The sequence below is a fragment of the Oryzias latipes genome, chromosome 21, assembly GCF_053564925.1.
Source record: "Oryzias latipes strain Hd-rR chromosome 21, Olatipes_Hd-rR_3.1".
Taxonomy (NCBI): domain Eukaryota; kingdom Metazoa; phylum Chordata; class Actinopteri; order Beloniformes; family Adrianichthyidae; genus Oryzias; species Oryzias latipes.
The window spans coordinates 9,037,434-9,060,079 of record NC_136257.1 but is presented as its reverse complement, the minus strand read 5'-3'; the positions used below and the strand labels follow the sequence as shown (position 1 = coordinate 9,060,079).

The following is a 22,646-nucleotide window of genomic DNA, read 5'->3' as shown; positions in this document are numbered from 1 at the left end:
ACTCAAATTATCTGTACTAATAAAACTGACAGGTTCTTGTCAGTGGGGTCATGATAGTTGCACAAATTTTTAACTGTATAGAAAAAAGATAACCTAACCTTTCAAAAAAAACAACTTTGTTAATACGCTGCACATGGAAAATCGAAAACAAGCCTCAGGCAAAACAAAGGTCCTTTCATCATCGGCAAACTGGTATTGCTTTTTTGATTAATGAAGACAAAACTACAAAGTTAATAGAATGCATGACAAAAAAAAAATAACAAAAGAAAGCACCTTTGTCAGATTAATGAAGGTTGTTGCATTACCTTCATATCTGTTGCATTCAATAATTAAAAAATTAAAATAATTTAATGAAAAGTGTTAAAAACAATACTATGCATCATTATAAATGGCCAAAATTTTTTTTATTTTACATCCTAAGAAAATAAAAACTACATTCCGTATTTATTTAATAAAACGGAAGATTTCCAGTTATAAGTCTGCTCAGGGTCACCTTCCTGGCAGAAACACCTTGTTTTGTTCTCACATGTGTGTTTACTGTTCATTAGATGTTTGAAACCTAAAAAGCAAAGTTAAAAAACATGCCTGCCAAAATGAGATCGTTTAATCTGGTGTAATTTCTTTTGACAGAAATTGCTGTGAAACAATAACATATTTGACACAAAAACATGAAATAATAGGATGATATTTCCCCCTGGAATGACTCATAGGTTGATAGTGCTGCTAGTCACAAGGACGGGTGTTATTTCAGAGCACACAGGGGTTAGGCTCTCTGACTGAGAGTGGACGTGACAAAGCAGTTTGACATTTACAGCATCCAGATGCTCTACCCCATGGGGCTTTTGGCTGAATGGAGAGAGGTTTGCATGTAAGTGTGTGAGGAAAGGAGCAGAAGAGATGGATGTAGACTGAAAGACAACGTAAAATGTGTTCTCATTTGTACAGAATTACGGTCATTCTCCCAAGCTCCCGATTTTGAATGTTTTGTCATTTTTAGCCATCGCATTGCCAAGGCAACATGAGGAGCCAGCTGAAAACTGGTGGCACAACCTCTTCAATATGCAAATACAGCTTCCTCATTGATAACTCTCTAATCTTTTGCACACCTTACTTTTTTATTTTCATGCCTTTAAAAGAAAGATGAGAGGAAAATGAACCAGCTAATACTTCAGGTGAGGATCCAAAGACCTATAAGACCAACTCAAAATGTCAGAAACAATTTCAGCATATCACATGCAGAGCTAGATGCTTCCTCCTGTGGTTTGGTGTTTCCCAACTTAAACACCAGCGTGGGGGGGTTGACCTGTCCGGGTGCTATAGGATATTGGTTGTCTGTGTCCACAGAGGGTCGTAGACAGGTGCGGGCGTATCTTAAGATTAGTGTATGGGTGTGTCTTACAGTTCCATTGAGGCTTGTGTGGCCACCTTAAGGGATATGTGGTAAGTGTATCGTGAAGTATTTCTAAGGATAATGCACTCATAACGATTAGGTAATGCTGTCGTACGCCACAATCTTGTTGTTAGTAAGGTAGCCACTTAAGCCTCGCTTCCATTGAGCGGTACGGAACAATATGGTACGGTTTAGAAGGGTCTTGGTGAGCATTTCCACTCAAAGTTGGACCTTTACAGCAGATATGTACACAGATTGCGTAACTTTACGTCTAAGTGGTGCGATTGCAGCAAAAGCAAAGCTATCAACAACAACAAAGGAGGTCATCCAGCAGCACTTTTTTTTCCACTTTTGGTATACAAGTCATTTAATGTTGCTTGAGAGAAGCGGCAAAGAGACATACAGCTGAAAAGAGGTTTGGCCCAGGTTTCCTCAATACCTCCCTACTCTCTGGCTTTGGGGGCCCCCGTGGCGGTCCTTCTGGCCCTGGCCTGGGTAGCGGATGTGATCACCCGGAGGACGGTTGTTCTCTATCTGCTGCCGTGCGGGTGTTGGGGGGGGGGTTCTGGCTGCCGCTGCTGCTGCGGCGGGGGTCTTGGTGGGGGATGGCTGGTCACTCTCCCTCCTTCTTTCTACATTCCATCATCCATTTTAGAAGAACATAAACACTCACTACAGCACAGGTGTTAGCTCATCGTTGCACTGATATTTTGCGTGATTGTTGGTTTGAATGCATAAGTATGCGTGTGTGAACAATTTTTGTATTGTCTACATGCTGACATGTGAACATTTTTGGAGCCAACAGGTATGTTTATAACATTTGTACGTGGACAGGCCCCGCCCTTATAAACTTGTATTACATCTGAACCTCACCGTAATGAGTAAAACCATCCAGAAACTTGGTTCTTTATGCTGCTTCATGGTTTTACACCCCACCCCCTTCTATAATCACCCTCCTACCCCCCCCCCCCCCCCCCCCCCCCCCCCCCTCTTATATCCATCTCTCTTCCTACCTCCTCTCCTTTTCCGTCCGGTCCAACACAAAAGATTTTCAAATATGATTAAAATGAATAAAGTTTGGCTAAAAAAAACAAAAACAAAAAAACAAGAGGTTTGGCTGGTTTGGCGCATCCTTTCATCATAATGACCTTCCACCAATCAAAGGGTTTCACCATGTGATGACAGAAGCTCCACCCTAACTGTTCCATTCCATTGTTCTATGGACCTACGACCAACAGGGGCCCAAAAATGGTACGGTTTGGTTTGGTTAATTGGGTCTATTTTATAATGGAAACACTTAAAGTACCGGACCATACCATCACGCTCAGTGGAAACAAGGCTTTACTGCACAAAAGCTGAACACAGGGTGTGTGCAGGTGGAATGTAAAGTCCTCATAGATTGTCCATAGGATGGCTTACACTCTGTCTAATTTTCTAAGTTTCCAACAGTGCAATCGCAGGGTGTGCAATGGGGCCGCAAGGAGCGTGCACTAATCACTTGAACAGCACAGTGCACAGAGTTTGGGGGAAAATAAAAAGGGAAAAATCCATACAACGTGCCTGTGTCCCACCTACATCTCCCCTACTTACCCTTACTTGTTAAGTGTTCGCTACAACTTCAAAAATAATGTAAATCAACATTTTCCCTCTATGGGCTCACCAAGTGGTCAACGATCAGGTGTGTACTCCTTACAGGTTTGCCCATTTTTCGCCAGCAGACAGCTCGTATTCACCCCAAAGGGCAGTTGGGATTAAAAAACATCAAGTCTTTCTCACTTATTTTATGTAATTGTTCAGCGAAACACCAGGTGCACACAGTAGCGCCACAAAGAGGGAACGTCCACACAAATGTGCTAGCGGAAGTTTCACAGGCAGAAAAAGAAACTCACTAAGTTGCAGTTTGGCATTTGACCAAACAACCCTAGCATTCCTTCTGTTGATGACAAAGCTTCTTAACCTAAAGTGTCTTCATGAAGCTTCTTTTTTTGTTAAGAGGAACGAGGAATGACTAAGCCCTGCTTACTATACTCTTGATGCTAATACAATTTTAAGAAGACTATCAGATTCACTGCTTGAATTTTTGAACACCAATTTATGCACAGCCACTTAAACAATTGTAATACCATATGACAGTCTATTTAGTGTTACATAAAACTCAGTCTCCCAAGGCAACTTTCAACTCTGTTCATAAAATGTTAGGCATCTTGATTCCCTGGATGAAGAGGATCGACACATCTTTCCTGAAACACGTCCAGTAGAACTGTTGCGAATCAGAGAAGCAGACTGGTTGTTTCCTCGTGCTTTGTCTGCTCGCACTGATTGTCGCGGGGCACAAACGCTCTCTCTGCTTCATGACAGGATGAGTATAGCACATGTGCCTGTAGCGGGCACAACGGAGCAGCGCTCACACAGGAATTATCACCAGCAGACTGCATGGACCATGTTCTGGCACCTCCTGCAGAGACAGTTTTCTCTCTCTTGTTTGCTGAGATTAAGGAGAAACTGAGTGGGATGACAGACTGTTTCAGTTGAGCAAACTGCTCAGTCTATGCGCTGTTTTTTTGTTGAAAACAAATAAAGCAGAGATGATCAGTAAACCACATCAGGGTTTTTCATTATCTTTTCAGTTAATTCAAAATATATTGTGTACAAATGGTAAAACCATTGACTGCATAAGAGAGCTGGGCTAAGTGACCCCTCCCCCCTGGCATCACAAACACGAAGTACCCGCTGGCTCCAAGTAGCCAAAAACCCAGAGACATTATTCTATTTGTTACAATAAGCATTCTAGCTCTGAGGCCTTATTTAACATGTTCTTGTTTATCCGATTTGTTTGCATGATAATTTTTTTCTGTCGTGGAATTTGTTCAAATTATAAACTGACCAATCAGATGACTCAATAAAAGTATGTGGTCTCATGCTAAACATTTGATTGACATATTCTCCCAAGTCCACTTTCAGTCAGTACGGGTCTAAATTTCCAAAAAGCTCACCCTTGATAGGTTAGAGTAGTTGGCATTGAAACAATTCCCAAACCGATTTGGACCAATCACTACTTACTAACTTAGTCTGGCTCCAACATGGCTGCGTGCACATTGAGAAAAATGGTTTCAGAATTAACTTTATTTCATTGGAGCCCAAAGTAAGCCATTTTCTGTGGCTGACAGTCAAGAAAGTTGCTTTAATTTAAAAAAATAAATAAATAAAGTTTTGGCTGATGCAGTGAAAGCATTAAACCGTAATCGTATCGTAAGATAAAATAAAGGCCCCCCTTAACTTAGCACAGATTGGACTCCATTGAGCTGAGTCATGAATCTGGCTGCAAAAAAGGTCTTAATGCAACTTTATGGTTCGTCTTTCTGAACCCTCAATGTCTTAATAATATCTAATGTACTTTGCCGTCTCTGCCCTTTCAAAGTACACTTTGTGACTTATCTAATGCTAAAGTACAATAACGCATAAATCTATAAATAAAGTACAAGAATGTAATTTCTTCCAACTTAACAACATTATAATTAAATCCATTTTATATTGCAATTTTCTCTTAAAAATCCTTATATTTATAAGCCGATATGCATTTATCTGTATTTTTTCCACTCCGTTATCTTCTTGCCAGTCAAATTAAGAGGCCTCCTTCTTCCCACACAAGGAGTAGGTAGTGACCATAACCTTGGAAGGTTGTCTGAATGCGTAAAATTGCAGAGATCCAGGGAGCAAAGATCAGCGTTAAACAGAAAAGGAAGCTTCCAGAAAATCAATAACCTCTGGCTTATGAGGGATAAGTAAAACGGTTTCATTCACTTGAACTCAGCAAAAAGTGAGTTAGTGGGATATCAACTGCTTTTTGTATCTATGGAGACAGGAGACAGACTAAAACGCATCTGCTGCTTGCCATTATTAACATTGCACAATAGTTATTTAAATTTTAAACTTCAACACTGGTTTCTCTCTTTTTTTTCCTTTTAGTTTGGGCGTTTGTGCTTTAATTTTAAGGACATTCTTTTTTCCAGTAAGGTGCAGCTGAAGAGTTGTGTTTATACCAACCAAAGACTGTCAGCAGCACATGTATGTCATGGGGAGAAACTGAGGGTTAATGAGAAGACTAAATCCATGAGGAAAGACAACAGCATACTTCATTAACCTTCATTAATCTTTACCACTCGTCATCCATTGAGCAAAACCAAGCTGAGTAACAGAAAAATCTACATCCAAAAGACTACAATCATAAAATATATATATATATATATATATATAATAATTGGGGTTTCAAGAATCTAAAGCAGGCAAATCCAGATCCGGCCTGTAGGTCAAATGCAGCCTGCGTTAAAAACTCCACCAGCCTGCGGTCTCCTGTCATAAAATCAATGATCAAAGTTGAAAAATCAAAGTTGAAATGCAGCAATTTCTAACAACTGCGTGCATAATTTCTTGATAGTAATTGGCTAAATTACGTTGTGAGCCGTTGTAAACCCGTCGCAACAACCTGTGCTTTCAGAGCCTTAATGGACAAACAAGAACAGATTTCTTTGCCTCAGTGATCTAAACCACAGTGGTTTGTACTTCTGATGACCATTTGTGTTATTTTCCTGTTGACGTGATTTAAATTAAGAAGTTTACAATGAGCCTTTAATGGTGAATAATATATAATATTTAATTTAAACCAAAATTTAATATTGACAAAAATGTATTTTCCTTTTTTTAAATTCCAGTTTTCAAGTAGGAAATTAACAGTAATTTGGGTAAAAACGTATTTAGATGTATTTCTGTTTCATGTGAAGAAAGATGTCATTAAATAGTTAATTTGCATTAAATGTTATTGGGTAAGGGTTGATAGAATACAGACCGAATGGTTGGCCCTCACAATTTCACCGCTCCAAATCCAGCCCTCTGCTTAAAGTGCAGACACCCCTGATCTAAACAATAATAAAACGTCAAATAAATAATTTATTTAGTGATTTTTTTCTGAGTTTTTTTTGTTTTATTTTGTTCTTGTGTTACAGCAAATCTTCAACTGGAAAAAATCTGCCAACGGTAATGTAATGCAGTACACAACAAAACATTTTTGGTTGTTAGTTTGTTGTTTTTTCGTTTGTTTTTTAGCAGCAGCCTCCAATAATGCTTTTGAAAACTGATATATAAAAAATAAAACAAGGGAAACTATAAACTAGAACCTTTCCATCGTTATTCACTATAAGAAACAGAAAAACAGAAAAAAAAGGATGACAGCAAAAACAACAACTAAGAAACTGCCACAGTGGAAAAGAAAGGTGGTGGTGCTTCCTGCTTTGAAGGCTATTTTGGTTTGAAGCCCCTCCGGAGTGGAAGCTGCCACTTCCTCTCTGCTCCAAAGTGAGCAGGTGGTTAATCAATTATGTGTTATCTCCAAATGCTGCAGCTAGTTGGACACAGACAGATCCAGACTGCAAAACACGCACAAATACAGGCATCAACAAGCAGACTGTCTGGCTTCACAGTTAGAAACACACACATCGAACCAGAAACGTTTAAGTGGTATAAAAAGACAAAAAACAAAGAAACCATCAGGTAAGTATGGACGGTTTAGCAAAGCAAAGACAAGTGCAAGGAAACCTGTCTGTGGAAAGCACCCAACCTGCCAGCCCTGAAACATTTTAATCATTTGTGAGCCAACTACTCTGGAGCTAGACAGAGTGGAACAGAAACTTGCACTTCAGCTCCACAGAACTTCCAGATGGTCCTGCAGTCTTGATCTGACTTCCCTATCTTCACTCTACCTGCCTGTTCACTCAGCACAGCTGCCCTCAACACGAGACGAACAAGTGAAGAAGAAGAAAAAGGCCTTTCGGAACTGATTAGACAGGTACTGCATGTTAGCTAAATGTAAGGCCATCACTATTTATTTTATTTTTTTGCAACACATTCATTAATGAATCGATTTTGGCTGTAAAATAATTTCATCAAATCGTTTTCACTTAAAAAAATTACAGGTTTTTTTTTTTCAAATTCTCAAATTGCATTTACATTTTGAGATTTCATTGTTTTATACAAAAAACTGATTTTTTTGTTACTTTTTCATGTATCAACTGACAATTTTATCACTAAAAGTTGTATTTTTGATCAATTTTAACCAGTATTTATGTGAGACCAGTTTTTCATGACCACACTAATTATATTAATAAAGTAACTTTAACAAATAAATCAACATATTATGACATCTCATAAAATGTAAATCAAATCCTTTCTTGAAATGGTGAATCCAAAGCATATCAATAGTTTTTCTACCCTCATCGATGAAATATGATTAAAGAGCTGAAAAATGTTTCAATAACAAATGTGTTTTTTTGGAAAACTTTCATTATAACCAGATGTTTTTTGTATTTGTACGGGTTCCATAAATTTAGCTGTGTTAAACTACTAAAAATGGGTTATGCTAATGCTAACTAATGCCTAAGACACAACTGCCCTTACAGGTGCATACGGGTGAAAAATGGGTAAATCAGAGCGTATGTGGACAGGCGTCTTACGGGTACCTACGGATTACCGTCAAACCCTGTGCATGCAGCATTTGCGCACAGTCAATAAGTAGTCAGTACGTGCACCTCACTAATGACTAGAGAGCGACGTAAGGACACTTTATGACGGCATCCTTTGTATGTCACAAGTGTGTGTAACTTATATTATCCTTACAATCACTTGACAATTATCACACGCACGTCAATGAAATGTTTCATTTTCATGACATCCTGTAAGGTGACCGCACAAGCCTCGAGTAGAATCTAAGGTACACCTGCAGCCGCACCTGTCTACTACCCCCCTCGCGCCTGGGCAACACAAAATCCATAGCACCATACAGGTCAACCTCTGTACGGGTGCATGTGGCTAAGATGTACTGCAAATGTCAATTACTCTCTTCAAAGTCAGAACCAATCACTAGTTCACTAATTGATCACATTTACAAAGGTCTCTAGTTGTGCTGCAACTTATAATATGATAGAATATAAAAACCTTTTTAAAAATAATTTTCCAAGGATCACTTAGTTCTACGCATGACCTATATGCTGCTCTGTTAGTCATTTACTTCTACTTTTGGCAGAAATAGCAGTCTTGCTAACTTACAAAGCAGATATCAGTAGCTTTATGATACACGAGAATGCGTCAGTGAAAGAAATCCTTTACTGTTTGATGTGATGCTCAGGGCTCAGAAGGAAGGCAGACCGGTTTATCCCTCTGGTTATCCCTCCATCCACATTTTTTTCTTCATCTGAGGTTCTGAGAGCAGTCCAGTTTATGTGAGAATTCTGCATCTTCACTTTTTCTCTCTATCCATTGGAGCTAATCTTGAGGACTCTAATTGGTTTGTACTTACTCCTCAAGGGAATGTTGACAGTTGTCCACCCTTTTGCAGACGTGAATTTCAAATTTACTCAGCTAAGGCTTACTATTAGCACTGGAAATCCTGCTGCTTTTCTCTAAAGTACAACTATTTGGATTACAGGAAAGGGGTCCATGCCGAACAAAGCTGAAGCAGATGACCCTTTTGTCTTAGTAGTCGTTTGTCATTGTATACCAGTGCTATACACAATAGCAAACATGAAAATGTGTTACAATGTGTTTAAGGCTCACTGCATCTTTCTCAGTGTACAGCGGTAGTATTATACATTTGCTCATTAGACAGGAACTTCACACCATGATATTCATTTCTTGGTTTGTTTACCTGAAGGCAGGCAGGCGCCCGACCATGTGGTTTGTTGACGTCCACAGCTACAAGCTGCCATCCCCCAGCGGCGTCTTCATGGAACATCTGTGGCACAGGGGCAGCGCGTCGGTGGGAGAACACACACACATCATTCAAAGTACCAGAAAGAAAAACACAAAACACTCAGATTAACCCTATGGCTACATCATCAGAAAACATCTGTGACCACAAAAAAAAAAAAGAAAAAAAAAGAAGCAGCTTTGGGCACAGAATACCCAGATTGGGGCCCACACACACAAACCGGCTGCTAAACAGAGAATGCACGCCTAAGGATGGAACACCAGAAAAGAAAACAGCAAGGATTTTTTTTTGTTTTTAACGTACAGATGACCTTACGTGTCAATGTATCTTTAGAATGCAGCAGCAGTTTTGACACACAACCCTATAATATGTTTAGATTTTATTCTTTGGTGACCCGAAATGCCTCTAAACTAAGAGAATAAAGAAAAGTTGCATTAAAAAATGATTTGATAATTTTTGTAAATGTGTTGCTTTTTATAAGGTCACTAATGAATTAATGGTTGCCCTGAAGCAGATCAGCACTGGCTCTCACAGAGTCGGGCAGGATTTATTAAGAGTAAAGCCTCAAATATAATTTATTTCTTGCATCCACGGCATTGATAATATAGAGGATATTACTCATGTCCACTTTGCCAAAGACTTGTTGGACAGATTGTCAAGTTCATGCATCAAGACATGGAAATTACACCAAGACAAACTAAAGTCAAACGTTCTCTTCTTATAAGAATGTTATAATCCAATCTTTAATTAAGCTTTATTTAAGCCTAAATGAGTGAAAGACAATGGGGCAAGTTCAAGGAGTACACAAGCTTCCACTCTGGGGAGGATAAAGACAGATTACCGGTCTCAATCTCTTTGATTGACATTTAAGTATTATGACAAATAGCCTATTTGTTTCCCTTCATCCAAGATAAAAACCAGTGTTAAAATAATAGGTCCATGATTAATTCTATATACGAAAAAAAAAACTAATAGGGCTCCAAGGTTATAACAGACTGTTTAGATGGAGACTAAGGAAACAACATTTTTATTTTTCACAATTTTCCAAGGTGCATTGGTCACATCTGAGCAAATGTCAGCAATCAAAACTTTGTACAGCTTAAAAAGCTGTTTCTACAAGCAAATAGAAGTCATGTATGTTGTGATCCATCCAATCAAGAGCAGGTTTTACAGTCGACTTTTTGCGTACATGACAAACAAAAAGCTTACTAATGGAGCCAAATTACCTTTAGCTTTAAGTGTGACATTGTTCTGTTTATGGGTTGGAAGCTTTATAAAATAAAGTGTTTCGGAAATTAATCATCATAATAAATTACTCCCAGTTCACTGATCTTCTAAAATCTTCTAAATGTCAAATTGTAATCATAAATCAAACATCTCTAGTTTCTAATGTTGTTTAAGGTGCTCAGAGTGTCAAAGCTTGCTCCTGTAACAGAGGGTTCACTTTTCCCCACGATTCGGTTTAAACCTCGACTTTTGGGTCACAGTTTTCTTTCAACTTGATACATGGTTTCTGTACAGTAAACCCTTGTTTTTCGCGGGGGTTACGTTCCAAAAAGACCCCGTGATAGGCAAAATCCGTGAAGTAGAAACCTTTATTTTTTTAAACTATTATCATACAATTAAATACTCTATTATACATTGAAAGGAAAGAACAAACCAATTTACAGGCTCAAGCATTTGTTTCACAAATAAAAGTACTTTAGAAACTTTTTTTTCAACAAATAACTCTGTACTGTACTGTCAAATAATTATTTTAATGAATGTGAACAGAAGGCTTCAAATCGCGGAGATTAGCCCCGCCCACCGCGACCCGAGTATTGGATTAAACGGGAGAAAATTTAAAATGATTATGAAAAAAATACAAAGTACAGTGGGACAAATAGTGACTCAGGTGTATTTCACTGCTCTACAGACTGAGCCGCTGCATCCTGACTCCGCTCTGCAGTCTTTTCTTCTTTGAAGCCCGCGGTGCAGCTGTGTTTGTTCGGGAGAAGAGCATAGTGATTGACAGTTGTTGTCGCTCTTTTTTCTGCTTTGCAAAAAGATCCTTATACACCGACATGCCACCATCAAGAGAATTTGCACGTAGTAATGAAAATTTGGCAAGCTGATTTACGTACGTGCACATATTAAACTGCAACGTTATTGACGCACAGGTAGAGAAGAAGCGGAGTGACTTTTTAGCCAATCAGAATGCAGAACACAATGCACGATGCAAATCCGTGAAGTAGCGAAACCGTGAAAAGCAAACCGCATTATAGCAAGGGATCACTGTACTGCAAAACACAGAAAAACAAACAATTCAGGAAAATCTTTATAATTTTTAATTAGCTAATAATGACAAAAAAAAAACTTTCAGTTGGCTTATACAGGTCTGGTGTAATGTAACAAAAAGAAAATAAACAATAAAACTTTCTTTAGTTTAACATGTTTGACGCTTTCAACTAAACACACTGGTATGTAGTAGGTATGCAACAATTATATATATTTACTATGTATTTTAGTAATTAGATTTGTTGGGGCTACAACAGCATTCACACTAATCCCATGTGTGCATGTTGCTTGCTTAAGTATTACTCTTAAGTAATACTTGCTTGAATGAAACATATTTTCAATCCCTAACTTGAACATTAGCTAAAGGCAGCAGATAGGTGTGTAAGGGAAAATCAGCCATCTATCGCGATATTTGACGTTTGGCTATACTTGTATGGATTTAAAATGCTGTAAAGACAGTGTTTATTTAATTATGAGCGTCCTTCAGCGTCAGGCTCTTGTTTTCCACTTACACCCCTAACCACTAGATGGCAGCACCGCACACTGAGCCTCTTTGAGCAGCTCAACACAGCACCAAACAAGATCAGCTTGTGTTAACTGCTAAATGTTCAGTCCGCCTAGCAGTTTTTGTTGTTATGAGACATGTTCAATGTAGTTTTTACTTGGGATGGGTACCAAATCAAAACTTTGTGCCACGTTGCAGTATCAGATAAACACGTGGATAGTGGTGCTTTGTAGTGGGCTCCTGATGAGAACAAGTGATGTATTGCAATACACATTGTACTCTTGCAATTGCAAACGCCTAGCAGATATGAATTTTTAAAAATTGCTTCTTTTTTTTTTCAAAGAAATTTTTTATTTCTTCCTTAAAACACAGAAATGGTAATACGAAGGTAACCATGAAATACAAAGACCCAACCAATAAAAAGTATTTTATAACCTTTCAAGCTTGTCATACATGTAGCTTACTAGAGTTAAACCTTTGAAGACAAAGGGCTGTTTCAATTTACAAAAGAGAGAATCCTGTATTGATTTAAACAGATAAAATATCACAAAACCACCCTGATTTGTGGGGGGAAAAAAGGTTCTTGGTCGTACCTTATGAACCGGTCCCTCAACCAAACTGTCAAACAAGCTAAAAATCTTAATCTTTTTAAAAAATAGTCTTAAAAAAAGATGATAATACAAACTTTTGAGTAACTGAAGGTAGGAATAGCATTAAAATACTTTAGCTTAAATCCTTGCATGCAAAGCGGTGTATCTGAATGTGACAGTTGTACCTGTGTTGTAGCTGTAGATGTGGTGCTGCTCCTCGACCCCCACATCTGTTGAAACTGCACCCTAATCTCAGCAAACGTCTCAATGATAACAGCAATGAACACATTCTGAGGGGGAGAAAATAATAGATTGAGTGCTGTGAGGAGTCATTTCTGCGGATGAATTATGTTTCACTCCTCAGCTGGTGAACATTCTGCAAATAAGAAAAGATGAAAGGTGAGAAGAGACAGAAGTCCTTACCTTAACAAGCCATGCCAAAAAGAAAATAAGGGTGATAAAGTAGAAGTATGAGCGCCAGCGAGGGAAACTGTCAATGGCTCTGTACATGAGAAACACCCAGCCCTCTTGAGATGCAGCCTCATACACAGTGAAGATACTCGTGCCTAAAGAAAAACACACAGACTGCCTAATTCACCGAAACTTTGCACACAGAAAAATGTGCAAGATTGCTAGCATGTGCATAAAACTAAGTTTCCTTGAGGTACCGAATGGAGGGCTTTATACTATTAGCAATTCATTTAAATATGTAATATAGCTGTTTTTAGCTAAACTGAAAGGAGTACATGCATTTGATTTATTAAATGTATACAGTAGTCAACCTTAAAATATTTATAAGTCAGGTCACTTTTTTAAAGGAACTTTAATTTAAAATGTAAAAAAAAAGGTTTTCAAATGGTATTTTTTCTTTCTGAGTGGCACTTATGTAATACCAAACATGACGAAACTTGCTGGTTTAACAATAGTAACTTTTAAGTCTAAACTGGGCTACAAGAAGTGTGTGGGAAACCTTTTAACACTTTTTTGGCCCAACTGACAAAAGACTTTATTCACATTGAAGCAAAGTCATCCGGATCTCTGATTAATGCCATTGATTCTAAAGATAAGGGCAGTTATTGTGAGTGCTAACACTGGATCACAACAGCACTGTATCACTAACGTCTTACACAGTTTTACATTTCTGTCTGCCATCAGCAAAAAAAACTATGATCAATTTTTGAAAATAAAAAAGAAAGTAAAGCCTGCTTAAATTGGCATTTGCTTAAATTTATTAAATGTGTAACTCAATGAAAAATTAAACTAAGTTAAACTTGCAAACATTTGTGAACATAAGAATTTAGAGTTAACCTCCCTTTCTCTCCTGAAACTTCACCCAGTCATTAATATCAGGATTCAAATCCTGTCCAGCGACACATTTACTGTCATTTAAGTCTGTAATACACAATGAAATGTCCAAGAGTCTTTTTCTGGTTTGCTGCCTGAATTTGTGGCACAGCACAGTAGCTAAAGAGTTGACTATGTCATCAGCTGTTGTGTCCATCAACTCAAGAAACGCCGCTGTGACGTCTTTTTAACACCTGTAATAAATATACACAGTTGTGCAATATCTGTATCTGTGCTTTCATCAATAGTGAGCAAAATTGCAATAAATGACTGGATTCCTTCATTTGGCGCCCAAGTCTCCTCAGAGATGTTGGATCTGCAATCGAAATCCTTGACAGACTTATGCTGGCAAAGGTCGACTACTTTTTGGGGCACAAGACTTCTGCAGCCACAGCATTTTTCAATAAGTTCACTATCCGAAAATGGTTTGAATGTTTGCACTAACTTTTTTGCAATCAGGTAGCTAGGTGTCACTGGTCCATCACTGACGTCACGGCTGCAGTAAATGCAGACGGTTATTTTATCAGTCCAGCTTATATTTTGTAAACATTTTTTCTTAACTCCCCCTGCAAATGGTGAAACTTCTTTATGGTGAGTCTCATAGTGGTGCTGAATGTTATATTCTTTGACCACTTGTTGATGACATACCAAGCATGCAGGTTTTGCATTTCAACTCTGTGAATAAATAAAACTCTGTCCATTTTTCCTGGAAAGCTCAGCCCTCCACTTCAACCTTTTTTTTCTTTTTGACAACATCTTGGTCATTAGGGTGTCACACTGATCATTCTTATAGCAATGCAACAGCAGTGGGGCTCACAGGGAACCAAACTACATCTTACTAAGACACAGAGCTGTTAGGTTTCGCTTTTGGCACATGCAGAGATTTCCTGTTACACCTGTTTTGCTTTTCTTTTGCTTCCCCTAGTGGCAGAATTGCGCATTTTGGTTTTTACTTTAAAAAATCATAACTCGCCACAGGAATGGACTAGAAACATGTTTTTTTTTTAAACATCATTATAATTTTTACTCTTCATGACTGATTGAACCATCTGGCGGGCCGGATAGAATAAAATAATTATTGAAACGTTTTTATTGTGGTGTAACTTTGAAATTAAGTTTGTAAAATTGTTGTTGCTCGCTTGTGATACCAGCCTCCAGTGGTAGTTAGGAGCTGCAACATTTACTACTTCCTTTAAATTCAAGCACAAACTGCTGGTTTAGTTGGTATTGGGCAAGAACCTGCAATCCTAAGCCAAACTGAGCTGTCAAGTTGTCTTAAGAGAGGTGACACATTCTGAAATGAAAATTAATAAATATATAACAGCCAGACCTACAGAGTAATGCTTATTCTTTTGGTCATGACATTTGACATCTAGATGTTATTTGTTTATGTTATCCAAGTATTGTTCTGAAAAAGGAATTTCAAAGGTTTCTCAAGCGATACATATAGCATCGACTCCTCAATTGATTTTTATTTAAAATGTAAAAAGGAAAAAGTATACCAAGTTCATTGAAGCCGCTGTAACCGAGTTCCTGCCGGCTAAGCCCCAGCTCTTCCAGATCCATGCACTTGAAGCCATGAGGACACTGGTAACCCTCACCATCAGGGGAGCAGTGAGTGTCAGGGATAGCCAAACTGTTCCATGTCACGTGGCTATTCAAAAACAGTAAAAAGATTAAGGCAAGTTTAAACATTAAACATGTCTATTTCTACTGGATGTATTTGGAGGAATAGCATTGCATGTAGACAGAACTAAAAAAAAAAAAAAAAAAGCCATAAGGTTAAATTTCTCTAATCTGTATCCTAGTCTTCTAACCACAGGTGTAACCAAGAGCAGTTTAATTTCACTAATGAAATCTAATGCCTCCAAATTGCCTGCCCAGACACTCATGCAGATTGTTTATTAAGGGCTACATAATTCAAAGGGGATAATTTATTGGACTATCACTAAAGGGCAATCAGATGCATTGTGGTAAGCACAGATAACCCTCCCTTTGTCAGGCTAAAAATCCTCAGAGTTTCTTGTGAAAGCTTAATTTTATTCCTAATGAAATTGCCATAAAGACAGCAACATATGCAACAAATGTTCATTTTTGCCAAACAAAAATGCTGCTCGATTATCAAATTAATGATGGTAAGACTAAGTATCGATAAATATTGATCAAACTTTTCATTAGCTCAGCAGAACTAAATGCATTTTAACCTGTGGAGTCTACTAATCTGTGTGTGTAGGAATATGCACGCTGCTAACAGCAGCTTTAGCATGCAAGAGTAAAGAAAAATTAATGTGCACACACAAACTGAACAATGTGTGGAAATTCTAATTAAATTAATGAAACTGCTGGCAGCAGCTTTCACCATAAATGCTTCATCTGAACATTTGTTACTTTCCTACATATTACTCATATGGGCTGAAAAAAAACATTTTTTTTTTAAATGTAACTCATTTCTAAACATTTGCATCTGCCAAAACCTACTTCCTCTACACTGTCTGTACGGGTAGCTAAAGATTGTTAGAAATGTTACTTTTAGATTTAACGTAGATTTGTTATATACTGACATATCCTCTTCTGCAATGTAATTAAGAAAGTATAGATTATTAAGTCCGTTAAAGGTTCAAAATGTCTTGTGTGCCAATATACAAATGTATTAAATTCAAAAAACAAAGTAGATTGAATTATAATAACAATGAAAACAATTAGGGGAGTTTTTCAGAGGTCGTTCTTACTCTTTTTGTGTATCATTTGTAACACAGTGATGGTTGAAAGTCCCAAACATCTGAACGCCCAAAATTCCATAAAGCAAAAGGAAGAAGAGCAAGAAGATGGAGACGCTCCAGATTTGTTCTCCAGACCGCCTGCAAAGCATGAGAAGGAGCCACATTTATCAGTTGATCATCTATGATGTGTGAGCAGCACAAACAGCGCCGATGCCCGACATCATGTCGCACTTTAGAATGTTGGTGATGCGTGATCGGGGCAGCTCAAAGCGGAAGTAGATCCTGAAGGCGCGGATCATTATAAGCGCTCGGGGTATCCTCAGCATTCCCCAAGGGGACATCTGATCTACAAGCTTTGCTATTTCGAACACCTGAAACAAAGGAGGATGTGTCAGGGACAAAGAGCAGTGAATTTACACGTCATCCTTTGAAATTTGTCAAACTAGTTTATACGCTGTGCTTTGATTGAGTTTTTTTAATGTAATCCTTCACATCTTGAAAATCTAACTTGAGGAAATGTAAATGTGAATATATGAAATTCATATAAACGTGTAATATATACAGTTGGATTTGTAATGATGCTTTAATACACACAGAAAGGTTTTGATCCTAACAAACCTTTATTATTATTTTTTTAACGTAATAGTATAAAGTTTAATATGAACACTAAATCCCTTATCGCAGCATTTTTGAGTCTGACTTTACAGCTTAGTTTCCATGGGGTACTGAACCATCAATCATTTGATTGGAGAACTCTACAAATAATGGGTCAATTCACCTGCAGCACCAAGGAGACCCAGATGAAAAACACCATGAATCCATCAAACATACACCAGCGGTCTTTCACATAAGAGTTTTCCCCCTAAAAAGAAAGAAATCATGAGGAAAATGCCAACAACTTCAAGTATTTGAACTTTGCACCTTCAGTAATGTTTAATTTACAGTTTAAAGTTAATCTACATTCCCACTGGCCTCAGCAACATGTGTTCAAGCAACCACTTCCAAAGAAAAATCTATGTAGCAGCGCATATTTTAGACTTCTGCGTTCAAAACTAGCATGTTTACACATCAATATACAAATTTGTAAGTCCCTTTTTGGGCTCTACCTACAGAGGCCACTGAACATGCACTAAAAGTTCTTCTAGATCAACTTTGACCGATCAGGGACTTCGGTTTAGTAGTGACATAAAGGGTGGGGTCCTTTTGAATTCACAGAACAAACTATTAATTGCAGTATGTGTCCTGCTGGAATTATACAACACCAAGTCTTTCATATATCGGTGAAGGATAAAGCCTGGAGCATGGTTTGTGAGACTAAAATCACTTTGACATTTTGCACCAAGCCTCTTCCAACTGTAGGTACATGTGCTAGTATTGGGTTGTGACAGTCCAGTGTAGACACCATATTCTAAAAGCGTGTTCAAGAATCACGTTCAGCCTGGTATGAACGTAGCAATAGAGTTAGAAGCAGTTTAAAACTAGGAATCCTAAAAGATCAATTTTTAACCAATTTGTGTCTTTGGTATTGTTCAACATAAGGGCAGTAGAATGTGCAAAGTCGTACCCCAAATTGAGAGTGACAACTACAACTACAGTATGTTAAAGCACCTCGTTTTCAACACGAGTGCCTGCAGTGCAAGCAAACAGAAATGCCAAGAGGCCAGCAGAAATGCATATCCTTAATTACCACGTACAAAGACAGAAAGACTGTGTAACAGGCTCTTAAGATACAAGTCTTCTATCGGGGGGAAAAAGGCTGCAAATGGAAGGGTGTACTCTGAACCACTTCACAGAAAATAACTACATTTGATGACATCCACAGACAAGGACAAAAGCATGCAATTACACTCCAATACAAGTCTAAGTATCAGTGAATCAATGGTACATGCAAGGGTAGGACTGCCTCATACAGCTAAAAGCAACAGTACATCAAGAAATTCAACATTTCTTTTTTTTTTCATCTCTTTAAATTACTATATAACAGTGATTATTGTACCTGTCTGCTTCTCTGGATGACAACCCACAGTGACTGGCTACTCAAAGACCCACAGTCAACATTGTCACCAACCTGATGACTAATGTAATCCTGAGAGCCATTTACATTATCAAGGCAGTGTTACATCACAAATCCAGATCAGACTGGAACTTTCCAGCTTCCCCACCTCTGCGTCTTCCTTTGATAAGCATTTACAACCTCATATCATGTTGCAATAATTGCATCTCAGATGTGAGCAACATTTTTTTGGTTTTGACGTGTTATATGTTTATATATACATATAGTTAATATAATAAACATACAAAAGTACCAGATTTCAGTCAAATGATAACATACGTGTAGTCCTGAGGAGAAGTTTCATGTTGTAAAAGTCATGGGTTTTGCCTGTTTATATTTTTAAGTTCTGTTTTGTACAAGGCTTAAGCCTTTGAACATGCACCTGTGCAGGGGTTGACTCATACAGGTGCTGCAGGTTGTCTGGGCCTCTAAGAAATCCTCTAAAACTTTATCATTAAGTGACAAAAATGAGCAGTATTGAAGAAGGAAAAGAAAAAGCGGTTTGGCGAATTGCTTTTTCTTTTTAATTTTGAGTCAAAAAATGCAGCTTCGTTTTGAAAATGAAAAAGCATTTCTGGTATTGACTATTATTTTTAATTATGATACAAAAATACTTCCACATTATACAGTATGTTAGAGGAACATGAAATCATTTAGCATCAAACAATTTAAAAACAAGGTCAAAAGTTTGGCTTCTTTTTAATGATTAAATAAAATCACTGTAACTTCAGTACCTGGTTCAAAGATTTCTTTGTCATTTATTTTTTTTTATTTTCCAATGTTTGTTGTTGGGTTGTAGGTATTTCAAGGTTAAGTTCAAGCAAAAGAAGCACCTTTTTATCAATCTGAAGATAACATGCAAGCAAACTATAGAATAGCTATTTCATTAAACAAATAGTAGTAGTATTAAGGCATATGGCCATTTAGGTGACAGCAAGTTTTGCCAGTAGAACAGGTTTATCTCATGACAATGCCATTCAATTGAATTCTCTTCTTTTAGATTAAAAAGAAAATGAAAATTATAGCACTTGCTTTTTTTCTATTGCCCTGATTAGTTGGTCGCATCTATTACCAGTTTAAGTACCAAAAATTACAAGTACGCATTTAGTAGGATGTAATCAGGATCTCATTTACACCACTAGTTATTTTAATTCAAATAAGATTATAGTTTTCTTTTTTTAGCTTTAACTTGTATGACTAAACATACAAAATTACAAAAAAAAACAACCCAAAAAAATTTAATTGAATAGCAGTAAATACATTAGGAAGAGAGATCTAAACAAAGTAAAAGTATTTGAGTTTTTGCATCGTGCTGCCATCACAGAGACTCATACAGTCTGGGGCATCCATGTCCTCTGGCAACCCTAACACTAGTTTTGTGATGATCACACCAGCAATTTTCTTAAAGGATACTTTAACAACAATGCATTGTCATATTGTACTATAAAATAATATCAAATATTGAATTCCTATTTAAAACATTAAAGAGACTCCCTTTAGCTAGTACCTTGATGATTCCTCGGATGTGCATCTTGGCGATCATCTCAGCGGTGTAGAGGAACATGAGCAGTGTGTCCAGTGTAAAAGTCACATACTGCAGAGGAGGGTAGTGCTCAAAGGTCTTTGGGGTGTTCATACACACAGATATGACACTGATGATAGCACAGGCCCGGAGCAAAGAATGGACCCACTGCAACAGAAAGACAATGTCAGAATTTTGCTCCATTTTGACTCTCTAACTGCAATGTCATTTAAACAGAACAAACACAGTTACACCCAAAATTTAAAATACCAACATGAACTTCATTACTATAGTAGTTCAGATAGAGATATTAACTACTCAATCATCTTTATATCACAGGTCCTATTTAAGGACTTGTTTCTTTTAGTAGTGTTGGGGAGATAGAGAGAGGTAAGGATCAACAGGTGTTTGAATAATACTGTTTACTGAAATAATAATTGAATGTTTTCTGAAGATAACAAATCATTACTAGGCACTGGATTTTGTCACTTGAAAATAATCTATCTGATTAGAACCGGATTACAAAAACTATATAAAACTATAAAAGAATTAACTCAAATCAAATCATAAATCAAGCTCTACTTGACTTTAGTTAATGATCACTGTTTTTAAGTAAGCATATGTGATTTAAGTGTCTTTTTTTGTTTTATTTTCTGTTTTTTTATCTATGCATTTTATCATTTCTGTAATGAGTTTGACAAATCTGTGTACATTCTTTATTGCTTTGACTACAATGCTTGAAATAAATCAATAAATCAAATCAAATCAGATATTGAAAAAAAATTACAGCAAAAACTCTATAAAGCTGGTTAGCATAGGGAAGCATGGAGAGCTATATTTCCAATTAGATGGACGTGCTGACCTTAGAGGTGATAAAACAACATCAGCAGATGCTAAGGCTACAAAAACTATCATACAGTTTACACTGGAATTCAAGCTAGGTCAGGTTCTCTGTATTTCCTGTTTTCTGCACTCTGGGACCAAAACAGAACTGTTTGGACAACAGGTCCAGTATCTTCTCCATGATTATGTGGTCTACTGATCCAAACTGATCCAATTAACAGCCCAGACAAGTGCGAGGGTGTTATTCCATTGTGAGATTCACTTGTGTCTGTGAATATGGAAGAAGTCTTACTGGTTTGTTAATCCAGAAGATGTCAGCACTGTCTGCAAGGGTCTCGTCTGGCCCAAAGTCGGTCATAGGCTGGGCCTCCACCCGTGAGCTCTGTTTCCTCTTCAGCATGCTGGGGCTGGCAGTGCTATATAGAGAGTGGATCTAGAAAAAGCGGGGGAGGTGAACGACAGTGACCAAATCTTAATGAAAACGAAGGGGGAACTCTGGCTACATTCAAGCCGGGGCAGTGGCGTTACAACTTTTTTAAACTCCAATCCTGGTGACTGTATTCTCAGGAAAATTGATTTTAAGTTTAAACTTTTTTTTTTAATCTGAGCTCCACAGTACTTTGTTCCTACAAACATGGCAACATTAATATGGACAAATGTTCCAAAAATGAAATAGTCTCTTCAATAATGAAAGACATGTACTGTATTTTCCAAGTTATAAGGCGCACTAAAAAAAGTCCTACATTTTGGGAAAAAAAACAGTGCACCCCTAATAATCTGGATTGCTTTATGGATTAAATCTGGCTGTGTTTACTGATGTCGAAGTGATTTTTTGAGGTACACGACGGTCTGTTAAAATGTTAATCTGTTTTTCTTACGAGATGCAAAACAAAGTTGGGTGTTCTGTAAATATGCTTAAACAAGAAGCAGTGTCAGACTTTCCTTTTTTTTACATGTTACTAAAAACGTTGGGAGTTAGCTTAGTCACAGTAGCGTCTGCTTTTAGAAATATTGTGAATATGCTAATGTGTTTACTGTGTAGCATGTCACAAACAAATTCTAAAATAACTGTGAATGCGGCAAAAAGAGTTACTGATAGATTAATTTCTAACTCTTTTGTCTCACTTAATCCGCCTTGCAGTTCAGTGGGCCTTATATGCGACATAACTTCAAAATAGACTATTCACTGATGGTGCGCCTTATAATCTGGTGTGCCCAATAGTGCGGAAGATACGGTACAAACACAAGGTTAGCCATGTTTCATTTTACTCGAGTCATAAAGCTGTGTATCAATAGTGGCTGTATCTAAACAAATGCAGAATCAAGCTTTAGCAACATGGACTGTATTTCATGAAGAATACTTCCCTGACTTGAATTGCCAGAGCAGAGCAGATTTTATACTGAATGGGTTGCATTGTTGAATGGCCACCGTGATACACAACACAGCACACATGAAACGGAGAACAAGTGTATCCACAGTCCAGTAACTTACCATGTCAAAAGATCATTCGAGATCTTCGCGATACTGAGCACCAAGGTGCCAGTGGAATATGCTGTACAGTGTTGCGACTTGGCATTACCTGAGCTCGTCAACATCTGTATGTGCGTTTGTGTGAGGGTGTGTATGCAGAAAAAAACTCTACAGG

General features: G+C 37.6%; 1 protein-coding gene across 2 annotated transcripts in view; it reads right to left on the bottom strand.

The window, feature by feature from the left end:
* The window catches only part of nalcn (sodium leak channel, non-selective), a 76,505-nt gene that overhangs the window by 48,859 nt on the left and 5,000 nt on the right, over window positions 1–22,646 (bottom strand). For both annotated transcript variants that reach the window (XM_004081445.5, XM_078940004.1), the window contains 9 exons: window positions 21,293–21,433; window positions 20,143–20,325; window positions 17,361–17,444; window positions 16,814–16,953; window positions 16,592–16,720; window positions 15,365–15,516; window positions 12,942–13,084; window positions 12,704–12,808; window positions 9,084–9,170 (listed from right to left, as the gene is read on the bottom strand). In XM_004081445.5, the coding sequence (XP_004081493.1) occupies window positions 9,084–9,170; window positions 12,704–12,808; window positions 12,942–13,084; window positions 15,365–15,516; window positions 16,592–16,720; window positions 16,814–16,953; window positions 17,361–17,444; window positions 20,143–20,325; window positions 21,293–21,433 (1,164 nt within the window). The remainder of the gene's footprint in view (window positions 1–9,083; window positions 9,171–12,703; window positions 12,809–12,941; window positions 13,085–15,364; window positions 15,517–16,591; window positions 16,721–16,813; window positions 16,954–17,360; window positions 17,445–20,142; window positions 20,326–21,292; window positions 21,434–22,646) is intronic.